Source organism: Erpetoichthys calabaricus, chromosome 8 (genome assembly GCF_900747795.2).
Source record: "Erpetoichthys calabaricus chromosome 8, fErpCal1.3, whole genome shotgun sequence".
NCBI lineage: Eukaryota > Metazoa > Chordata > Cladistia > Polypteriformes > Polypteridae > Erpetoichthys > Erpetoichthys calabaricus.
In genome coordinates, this window is record NC_041401.2 from 100905577 (window position 1) to 100918026 (window position 12450).

At 40.3% G+C, this 12450-nt stretch overlaps 1 protein-coding gene across 1 annotated transcript in view; it reads right to left on the reverse strand.

Annotated features, from left to right (window-relative positions):
• The window catches only part of LOC114655882 (syntaxin-1A), a 414537-nt gene that overhangs the window by 299833 nt on the left and 102254 nt on the right, over positions 1 to 12450 (reverse strand). Inside the window, exon 2 of the mRNA XM_028807166.2 lies at positions 6574 to 6651. Coding sequence (XP_028662999.1) covers positions 6574 to 6651 — 78 coding nt within the window. The remainder of the gene's footprint in view (positions 1 to 6573; positions 6652 to 12450) is intronic.

Here is a 12450-nt window from a genome sequence, read left to right on the forward strand (position 1 = left end):
TTATTATATACAGTGGATTTAAATTGACTTTTGTGACACTGCCAAACAAATATATAACAGAAAAACAAACCATTTAATATGACAAACCTAAAACTTCACTGGTGCAGCTACATGATTTAGAAGTCACATAATTACTTCAATAAAGATCACCTGTTTGTGGTTTTAATTGACTGTAGTATACATGCATCTTACCTTGTGGTCACTATAGTGGCTTACCTACAGAATAAAGAAAAAACAACACTCCAAGCAACTCTGTGAAAAGGTGATTGAATAGCACAACTCAGGGGTGGAGGCAAGGAAACATCCAAGTCAGTGAATATCCCTTGGACTCCAGTTAAATCAATCATTAAGGAATGGAAAGAGGTGCATATCAGTGACTGTGAGTGACTGTGCAAGAAGAGGACTAGTGAGGGAGGTCACCAAGAGTCCTATGATGTTACACTGAGCTACAGTGGCTTAGACTGAAGGATGTGCAGATAACAATTGTTGCTACACCAGTCACAGCTTTATGATACAGTGACAAAGAGAAAGCCATTGTTAAACAAACACAAAGGACACCTTGGCAGAGTTTGCCAGAAAGCACCTGAGAGACTCTGATGTCACTGGAAGAATCTTCTATGGTCTGTTGAGATCAAAATTGACTATTGTGGTCAATAGACTAAACACCAAGCTTGAACACTACACTTTATCAAAAAGACACCATCCCCACCTTGAACTATAGTAGTGGCAGCATAAGGCAGCAGGGATGCTTCTTTACAGAAGGCTCTAAAAGGCTTGTGAGGGTAGAAGGTAAAATGAATTCAGCAAAATACAGGGGAATTCCTCAAGAAACTAATAATGCAAGAAACATGCACCTTGGGAAAAGATTTATTTTCAAGCAGGACAACCACACCAAGCATAAAGACGGTGATCAGCATGAGCTAAAGCGTGTGCAGAAGGAACTCCGAGTCCAGCTCAGAGCGGCGAAGGAGCAGTACAGGAGAAAGCTGGAGCAGAAGTTGCAGAACAACAGCATGAAGGAAGTGTGGGATGGGATGAAGATCATCACTGGCTGCAGCTCGAAGCGGTGTACCACCATCGAGAGAGATGTGAAGAGAGCAAACCAAATGAACATCTTCTTTAACAGGTTTGACCACCCTAACCCACTCTCACCTCGGAGTACTGCACTCTCTACACATCCTTCTGCTGATACCAACATAGAAGAGACATCCCCACCCACAATTACAGCAGCGCAAGTGAGCAGAGAGCTGAGGAAACTTCGTGCCAGCAAAGCAGCAGGTCCAGATGGAATATCGCCATGACTGCTGAAGGTCTGTGCATCAGAGCTGGGGGGTCCTCTACAGTGCATCTTCAACCTGAGCCTGGAACAGGGGAAAGTCCCGAGGCTTTGGAAAACATCTTGCATCACCCCAGTCCCAAAGGTATCACGTCCTGGTGAGCTGAATGACTTCCGGCCTGTCGCTCTAACATCACATGTGATGAAGACCATGGAGCGGCTGCTGCTTCACCACCTGAGGCCACAGGTCCAACACGCCCTCAACCCTCTGCAGTTCGCATACCAGGAGAAGGTGGGAGCGGAAGATGCCATCATATATATGCTACATCGATCCCTCTCCCACTTGGACAGAGGCAGTGGCGCTGTAAGAATTATGTTTCTAGACTTCTCTAGCGCCTTCAACACCATCCAACCTCTGCTCCTTAGGGACAAGCTGACAGAGATGGGAGTAGATTCATACCTGGTGGCATGGATCGTGGACTATCTTACAAACAGACCTCAGTATGTGCGTCTCGGGAATTGCAGATCTGACATTGTGGTCAGCAACACAGGAACGCCGCAGGGGACTGTACTTTCTCCGGTCCTGTTCAGCCTATATACATCGGACTTCCAATATAACTCGGAGTCCTGCCATGTGCAAAAGTTTGCTGACGACACTGCTATCGTGGGCTGCATCAGGAGTGGGCAGGAGGAGGAGTATAGAAACCTCATCAAGGACTTTGTTAAATGGTGCGACTTAAACCACCTACAACTGAACACCAGCAAAACCAAGGAACTGGTGGTGGATTTTAGGAGACCCAGGCCCCTCATGGACCCCGTGATCATCAGAGGTGACTGTGTGCAGAGGGTGCAGACCTATACATACCTGGGAGTGCAGCTGGACGATAAATTGGACTGGACTGCCAATACTGATTCTCTGTGCAAGAAAGGACAGAGCCGCCTGTACTTCCTTAGAAGACTGGCATCCTTCAACATCTGCAGTAAGATGCTGCAGATGTTCTATCAGATGGTTGTGGCGAGTGCCCTCTTCTACGCAGTGGTGTGCTGGGGAGGCAGCATTAAGAAGAAGGATGCCTCACGCCTGGACAAACTGGTGAGGAAGGCAGGCTCTATTGTTGGCATAGAGCTGGACGGTTTGACATCCGTAGCAGAGCAACGGGCACTCAGCAGGCTCCTATCAATTATGGAGAATCCACTACATCCATTAAACAGTGTCATCTCCAGACAGAGGAGCAGTTTCAGCGACAGACTGCTGTCACTGTCCTGCTCCACTGACAGACTGAGAAGATCATTCCTCCCCCAAACTATGCAACTCTTCAATTCCACCAGAGGGGGTAAACGTTGAACATTATTCAAGTTATTGTCTGTTTTTTACCTGCATTTTTTATTACTCTTTAATTTAATATTTTTTGCTGCTGGAGTATGTGAATTTCCCCTTGGGATTAATAAAGTATCTATCTATCTATCTATCTATCTATCTATCTATCTATCTATCTATCTATCTATCTATCTATCTATCTATCTATCTATCTATCTATCTATCTATCTATCTATCTATCTATCTATCTATCTATCTATCTATCTAAAGGCAAAGCTACACAGGAATGGCTCACAAACAATAATGTTAATGTTCTGGAGTGTTCAAGTCAGAGACTTGATCTCACTCCAATGGATAATTTGTGGCTGGACCTGAAAAACGCTGACCCCCTATGATCCCTATTCTACCTGACAGTGCTTGAGCAGTTTTGCAAAGAAGAATCTGGAAAAATTAAGTGTCCACTGCGCAAAGCTGATAGAGATATGTGCACACAGACTCAAACCTCACAGGTGGCGCAGTGGTAGTGCTGCTGCTTTGCAGTAAGGAGATTGCAGGTTTGCTTCCCGGGTCCTCCCTGTGTGAAGAGTGCTTTGAGAATTGAGAAAAGCGCTATATAAATGTAAAGAATTATTATTATTATGAAGGTGGTCATTGCTGCCAACTGAACTAAACACTGACTTTAAAGAGGCAAATGCTTATGCGAACAGTTATTTATATTTTATTTTTGTAATTGATTTAGACCACATATTAAAGAGTGTAAAAAAAGCCAAATGAAACCCTCTGTGATTAAATGTTGTATAACAATAAAATGTACAAAATTCCAGAGGAGTGAATAATGTTTATAGGCACGGTATATGTTAATTTTCCTAGTTCTTTTCATTGTCCCCTTATGTAGAGTCTGAAGGGATGGGGACACCTAATACTGCAGCAGCATGTCACCTCCAGCAGTAATTCAGACAAAAATACAGAGGAAATAAAAGCTTTGGAATTGCATTTTTTATTTTGATTCCTGCCTTTTGATTTTGTGTTTCTTCTTGATATTTGGAATCCATGGTATTGATCCCTGCCTTTTTTATTACATGTTGTTACAGTACTTTGGTTTTGTGATTATTTAGATTAGTGTGCCTTTAAGTTTTGTCACTTGACACTAAAGAAACATCACTTTCAGTACATTACACAGAGTAATTCTTTATGCTCAACCTACTATATTAAAAATTTCTTCATCTTTTTTTCCCACCAATCAATGGTAACACTGCATCTCTGGATGTTATATGTAAATATTTACTAAATTTGCAAAGCTGTTGAATATTTAGTGTGAACAAGTGGTGTCAGGCTGTTTTCTTTACTAGAAGATTGCATCATTTTAATATTATGCCTTCAAGTCCAATCAACAGTATTATGGAAATTTAATATTAATTTTGTATATCTAATGTAAAACAACTCGCTAGTGTTTTAAATATTTCAAATTACACATTACATGTATGCTACACTAATTCACAGTTATTTTAGAATGAAACGCACCAAAATCTTTTCATCTACAGAAACTTCCACGATTTAAATGAATACAGAAAAAATTGACTCTGGTTCTTAAGTCCTGTCTCCTGGCCTCAGAAACGCTGTCCTTTGCTCTGTCCATAAAGGCCTATGACACCTAACATTTAGAAAACATCAAAGAAGCAGCTTTTTCTTTTAGATCCATGATACAGTACGTGTGTGCATTTGTTTTCGATCATTATGTTCCAAGTTGATAATGTTTATATAATTTGTATGCTCAGTCCGCGTTTTATTATAATTTGTTTTATCAGTACTTTCAATGTTTCTTCTTCTTGTGATTCATCACATATTTTACATTTGTGGTTTTGAATTTTAGAATTCTTTATAAATTGCCTGATCTTTAATAGCAGCTGTGCTCCCAACCTCCTCCTCCTCCTCTTTTATAAAAGAAAGATTGATTAGGTGCTGGATCCCATTGCATAAATAATGGGACAAGCAGTTTATTGGAAATCAGTACAGGACACTGTTCAATTAAAAGTCCTGTTTATGTGGTTGAAGTTATACTTAATTTAATTTTATATGACACCCTCAGATGTTTAAGATTAATATTGCCAAACCCTCTTCCTCCTCCTGTAAAGTGAATCAGGGTTGTAGAGTTCGGCCAGAATTTACCACTGTCTAGGTCGTCTGTGCATGCATTTACTGTATAGCCAGGATATTGTCTGAGAGAAGTTTTCCGTTTTTATTCAATGTATTACAGCATACAGATTAGTTCTCCTTGTGGTATAAATAAGGTGCAATGAGAAGCGGCAGAAAAATGGCAAAAAAAAAGGCAATGGCGATCAGCAGGACATAGCTAGAGGCTAAATGCGACATGAAAAAAGGACCAGATGTAATTTTATAAATTGTTTTTGATAATCCCACGTTTATACACCAATTGTGCTATGTAGCTCTTTAACAAAACTAAAGGCAGGGTGATGCTCTTGCATGTTTCTGCACTACTTCTTTTTTAAAGTATATCAATTCAAAAATATGTCTTAAGACAATGTACCCCTTTCATTTGCCAAAAGTAATGAAACTCACACTTGACTGCTTGTGTTAATGTTACACACTGTCATATCTCGACTTGCCTCTATGAATGAAGGACAGCTTTTTTATTTATTAAATTAATTAATACTAATTCTGGACTTAAAATGTTTTTCCACTGCGAGAGTACGCTGCTCCATTTAAGCTTTATTCACAACACGTCCACAGGCTTACATGCAGCATCTCTTGAGTTTTAATATGTAAATAAAATTCAGGAATGTGATCAAAAGCATTAACTGAAATGTGAATTTTTACACAGACATAGATAAATTAATTGGCTTGCATAGCCACCAGGTAATAACACACATTTCTAGCTTTGTACTAAAGCACTGAGATGTACTTCTCATTTTTGTCTCCACTTTCACCATATTTTTGACCTATTTTTGGTGTTCTTTAAAATATTCTTTTCATTTTGCGCCATATGTTAAAGGTTTTAGCTTGACCTGATTTTTCTTCTTTGCCTACACTTCACTAAGTCTTTGTCTGCTTCTTGGTTTTTCCATTTGTCTGAATAGTTATTGAACTTGTGTTTGTTCAATGATATTCCATTATCCTCCAGTTCAACAGTAGTAGTGACTCCCATCTCTACATACTAGCATTTGTCCTTTGCATCTACTAACCCAGAGGTCCAGTTAAAAAGAAAGCAAAAGAGTATACTGATATCGTTTCTGAAACATTTTCAGCAAAAGTCTCTATTAAAAATATTGGTGTATATTGGTGTCAGATAAAAATAAAAAAAAAAAGTAAAAGTTAAATTCAGTCTTAATGCAAAATCTCAGAATGAAAAGTTGTCCCCTCTATCCCAGAGTTATTCACAACCATAATTAGAGTTAGAGAGTTAAAAGAGTAGGTGTAGCTGAAAAATCAAGTGGAAACCGGAATGAGGGATTCCTGGGTAATAAGAGTCAAAAAACTGAGTACAACAGATTGCCAGTGGAAACAGCACAAAATAATCCAATGAAGATAACAGCAAATAATACTTGAGCCCTGCCACTGAAGCCTGCACATTATGGTTTTTAATGTAGTCAGCCCTGTCCAAGAAGTAGTTCAACAATTTTGGTGTGATATACTCTTAGACAAACGCCTCCACAAGATTCTTTTCACTGCAGATAATTATAACTCTCGAGGGATAGAAATCAGCTGGAGAAGTGCAGAGGCAGACACGAGTCTCCCTGCCAACACAGATGATTCTGGCAAGGGCAGAACAACAATGGGATCTCCAACTGAAAAAGCTTCTCAACCGCCTGGTTTCATAGCTGCTTGAAGGGCAACCCACATAAAGATTTTTTTTTTTTTTTACACCAAGATAAAAACAGTAATCATGAGCCCCTGGCTTCCTGCAACAACAGTTTAGAGGACTTTGTCACTGATTTATTTAAATTTTTTCCTTGCTACATACCTGTTCAAAGAATTCATCCATAAAGCGGTCTCTATCCACATTGACTGCAACTTCATCATCTTCATCACTATCCTTTGCCTACAGACAGAAAAAACATCAAGAAGTGAAAGATTGTACTAGATCAACAAATATATATTCAGAAGGCATACAATATAAAATTGTGGATTAGGGCTTTTGACCCTTTCAACACATCAAATTGGAGAATCTTCTGTGAAGACGCAAGGAACTTGAAAAACTAAATGACTATAGAAATGTCTGTACCAATATGTGCTGAGTTTGTAATTCATTTAACAGAAAACAATTTCTACTATTAAGAAACATTCCATAAATTAGGAAAAAGGAAAACAAAGTACCTAAGCGACAGAATTATTATTAAGGCAGCTGAGGAGTTATGTATTTTTTTTTTGTTTAATGTCTCTGAAACAAATACAAAAGAGTAGGCACTATCCATCCATTGTTTGAATTAGCTTTGTCCGTGACATGGCTAAACAGAGCTGGAGCCTATCCCAGAACAATTAACTAAAGGCAGGAACCAGCTCTGCATGAGACACTTCTCCGTCACAGTCCACTCTCACACAGTCACTTGATTGAAAAAGGTTAATATACACAGTAAACAACCATTTTGAAAATTACATGAAAACAACTCAGTGCATTTGAAAAAAAAAATCAGCATCTTTTTATTAAAAAACACAGCACATGAATAACTAACTAATTACAAATGTTTAAGTCATTTTTGCATTATTATTTATCCTGACAAACACATATGCATTCTGCATAAACTGTTAGGAACAGCATAATAGTAAATTATATATTACAGCCTACTATCCTAGTAATCAAGACTTTTGAATTGTGATCAGTCAAAACAGGGTTGCACTGTGGTTCCCAGTTTGATTCTTTCCTGGGATGACCAATCTGTCAATTGTGTGCGTTCCCTGTGTGTCCATGTATGTGTGTAGTTTTCTATGAACTGAGTTTTCTTTCACAATCCAAGTGACTGATTTGGCCAAGTCTCAAAATGTATGTGTGTGTGTGTAATCTGTCATTCTGTATCTCATATGGGGATAATTCTAGCTGTTGAGATAGGTTCAGATTCCCAGTGGCTCTACAGAGCTGGAGGCATGGTATTAATAGAAATAAATCAATAAAGATTCATATAAAAGTGTTTCAATGTATAACAAATGAAACTACTGAAGAAATCTGAGCAATCATCTTGTATCATCTACTGCACTCTAAAACCTTTCTTTCCCAAATATGGTTCCTCTTGAAAAAATAGTATTGGTTGTCATTTAAAAATTATAACCTATAACACAATCAAATGTTTGTAGTGTAAATTTGTGTCATAGCTTATTTTAGGAAATAGGTTATAGGGACTCTAGCTTCTCAACAGCACAGATTATGTTTAGAGTAATAGATTTAATAAAATTAGAGCTTTAACTTTTACTTTGTTGCTCACAGTACTGTATATATACTGCTCAAAAAATTAAAGGAACGCTTCTTAATCAGAGCATAGCATCAAGTCAATGAACCTTCTGGGCTATTGATCTGGTCAGTTAAGTAGCAGAGGGGGTTGTTAATCAGTTTCAGATGCTTTAGTGTTAATGAAATTAACAACAGGTGTACTAGAGGGGCAACAATGAGACAACCCCGAAAACAGGAATGGTGTAACAGGTGGTGGCCACTGACATTTTTCCCCTCCTTATCTTGTCTGACTATTTTTTCAGTAGTTTTGCATTTGGCTACAGTCAGTGTCACTACTGGTAGCATGAGGCGATACCTGGACCCTACAGAGGTTGCACAGGTAGAACAACTTCTCCAGGATGGCACATTAATATGTGCCATTGTCTCCCAGCACAGTCTCAAGGGCATGGAGGAGATTCCAGGAGACAGGCAATTACTGTAGGAGAGCTGGACAGGGCCATAGAAGGTCTTTAACCCATCAGCAGGACCGGTATCTGCTCCTTTGGGCAAAGAGGAAAAGGATGAGCACTGCCAGAGCCCTACAAAATGACCTACAGCAAGCCACTGGTGTGAATGTCTCTAGTGGGCCCTGTGCTCACTGCCTGGCACCGTGGAGTTCAATTGGCATTTGCCATAGAATACCAGAATTGGCAGGTCCACCACTGGCACCATGTGCTTTTCACAGATGAGAGCAGGTTCACCCTGAGTACATGTGACAGATGTGAAAGGGTCTTGAGAAGCCATGGAGAATGTTATGCTTCCTGTAACATCATTCAGCATGACCGGTTTGGTGGTGGGTCAGTGATGGTCTGGGAAGGCATATCCATGGAAGGACGCACAGACCTCTACAGGTTAGACAACAGCGCCTTGACTACCATTAGGTATCAGGATGAAATCCTTGAACCCACTGTCAGACCCTATGCTGGTGCAGTGGGTCCTGGGTTCCTCCTGATGCACGACAATGCCTGGCCTCATGTGGTGAGAGTATGCAGACAGTTCCTGGAGGATGAAGAAATTGACACCATTGACTGACCTCCACACTCGCCTGACCTAAATCCAATAGAACACCTCTGGAACATTATGTTTCGGTCTATTCAACATCGTCAGGTTGCACCTCAGACTGCCCAGGAGCTCAGTGATGCCCTGGTCCAGATCTAGGGGGAGATCCCCCAGGACAACATCCATTGTCTCATTAGGAGCATGCTCTGACGTTGTCAGGCATGCATACATACAAGCATGTAGGGGCCATACAAACTACTGAGTATGATTCTGAGTTGCTGCAATGAAATCTTGACTAGCCTGCTGCATCATTTTTTCACTTTGATTGTCGGGGTGTCTTTGAATTCAGCCCTCTGTAGATTGATAATTTTCATTTCCATCAAACAATGTGGCATCCTTTCATTCCTAACACATTACCCAGTCCATATCAGATACATATCCAGCATGATTTTTTTCCCATTGAGATCTGATGTGTTTTCAAAGTGTTCCTTTAATTTTTCTGAGCAGTTTGTTTATATATATATATATTGTGATAGATTAAGGGTCTCCGTGACCCCTTGAACCCTCAGACTCGACTCCAGACACCAGGTAAAAGTCCAATAATTATATTTATTTTAATAATAAAGTGCACAAAGCACCCTTCACTCCACAATACTCAAATAATAAATCAATAAACAATCAATAATCCTCCACACTCCCAGACACTTTGCCACCCTTCCTCCCAGCTCAGCTCAGTGTACTGGGCTTCCCAGAGTCCTTTTATACACCCTGACCCAGAGGTGTTCCCATTCAACAGTCCACAGTTCGTTTTCCCTTCCGGGTCAGGGTAAACAGTCCTTTTCTTCAACCCGGGAGCACATCGTTTCTTCCTGTCACGTGACCGTGACGTACTCCCGGGTTATAGGGCACATGCGAGCCTACGAGCCCCCCTACAGCGACGCCTGGTGGCCCCCAAGGTATCCAGCAGGGCTGTGTATAAAAACTACATAGTCCATGAGGCCCTGCTGGAACTCGGGGCATGTCCACGCTGCTGGGAGAGCTCCTCCTGGCGGCCTGGGGGTGAGGGCCGGAGAAGGAAGCCGGCAATCCACCACAATATATATATATATATATATATATATATACACACACACACACACCTCAAGAGAAGGATATATATATCTCAAAAGAAAGCAGATATTTCATGAGTGTGTATATACGTTTATGTGTATATAAACATATTGGCCATTTGGGGTGTTGCATTATCCTGAACACCAAACAAAACTGCAGAGACGCAAATCCCAGGTTCAAATAAAAGGTTTATTGACATAAATACCTTACAAAGGCTTAGAAAGTGACATAAGTGAGTTTTGTCCATCTTCCTGATCTGATTCTGACTCACCTGGATGAGGCTTCTTTTAGCTGAGACCCAGGGGAACTTCCAGTGTCAGGTCATGGCCAGTAGGACGCACTTCCAGGTTTGTGGAAATCCCACAAAGTATGGTTCACAGATCCCCGTGGCACACCCTGGAGGTACACACATAACCAAACAGGGCCAACGCATTGGACTAAAGTTCCCAGAATGACTCAGGAATGCTGCCTTCTACCATGGCTAAGGCAGAGTATGCCCTACCACTCCAGGGACTTCCAGCAAGGAAAGGAAAGGGAGTCCATCCTGTAAGGGACACTAGATCCTGCACACCATCCATTACAATAAAAACAGTATATAATATATATATATATATTATACTAGCTGATTACCCAGTGGCTGCACTCACTGAGTGCAAGCACATCAACCAGCAAGCACATCAACCTCTGAGCAAACGAATGCTAAACGTACAGAGAAAGAGGATGAATACTATGACTGCTCAAGTCAAGTGTAGCGCCGTTACTGGTATTTTGATAAAAGAATTTGAACAACATACAGTATAAGAAGCGTATAAATTATTAAACAGTAAAACATTAACATTTAAGTAAAGATACATTGAGTACTACTGCAGTGCTTTCGGGTATAATACATTTTTTGTTTGCCCATTACGTGCATAAATGTATACATTTTTTAGTGTACCTACCCGAGAACACGCGACATATAACTGACTATGGGAGAAGCATGGATTTTAAACACACGTTGAGTTCATCTGCTGGTGTCCCTCGTGGAATAACTGGTAATGTTTGATGAAAATCTCCTGCGAGTAAAAAGACAGCACTTCCCATTATTTTGGTAGGATCTCTGAGATCTTGCATTGTTCGGTTCAAGGGTTCATAACCTCTTTTATGTGCCATGGTGCACTCATCCCAAACTATTATCTTTGAATGTTGCAAGACTTTTGCCTTTCCAGAGCCCTTGCGTATGTTGCAAATTGGATTTTCGTCGTGAGCGAGGTTTAATGGTAACTGCAATGCCGAATGTGCTGTACGGCGTCCATCTAATAATGTAGAAGCAATTCCCCATGACGCTACAGCCAGAGCTATGTCACTATTCGCTCTCTCGGCAAGAATCAGGTTTATTAAGAATGTTTTTCCTGTTCCCCGGTGGTCATACGTAATTTCCGTTTCAAATGCGAAAAGAATTTTATATATATAGATTATACTTTATAAAAAAATCCTAGGACGAGATGAGACTTTTTCAGAGAGATAATTTCAAGTCCCGTGAGATGAGACTTTGTGCCAAGAGATTTAATCACGCCCACGGTCCACTCACCTCTCATCTGTGTGAATGCTATTGTCAGACACAGTTCCTGTGCTCTCAGCTCTTATAAATTTTTACATTTTCCTCATTTTAATACAAAACATATAATCTATTCATTTCCTTCGATGTAGTCCTTTTCTAGACAATAAGTTTATACGTTGTCGATGAAACATCAATGACTAAGCATAGAAGAAGTGGCAGTGCGTCGAAAAGAGGCCCAAAAGCGTTGGAGAGAAAAAAAATTCAAAAAAGAACAATAATAATCTAAGTGCAAATTCGGAAAATAAGGAAAGTTATAATCAGCCTGGACTAAGTGGAATTGAAATCCTAACAGGTCGAAGCGGGGGCTGAAATAAAAGACAAAGAATAGAAGACAAAGTAGAACGTCGTAATGAGGTTCAAAAATGCTGGCATGATACACATACAGAGCAGGTTAGAGATTATGAAAGTAGTAAAATTCGAAAGTCTCAAAAAACTGAGAGTAAAGATCGTGTGAGGAAGGCAGGCTCTATTGTTGGCATGGAGCTGGACAGTTTAACATCTGCGGCAGAGCGAAGGGCGCTCAGCAGGCTCCTATCAATTATGGAGAATCCACTGCATCCACTAAATAATGTCATCTCCAGACAGAAGAGCAGCTTCAGTGACAGACTGCTGTCACTGTCCTGCTCCACAGACAGATTGAGGAGATCGTTCCTCCCCCAAACTATGCGACTCTTTAATTCCACCAGGGGGGGTAAACGTTAATATTTAAC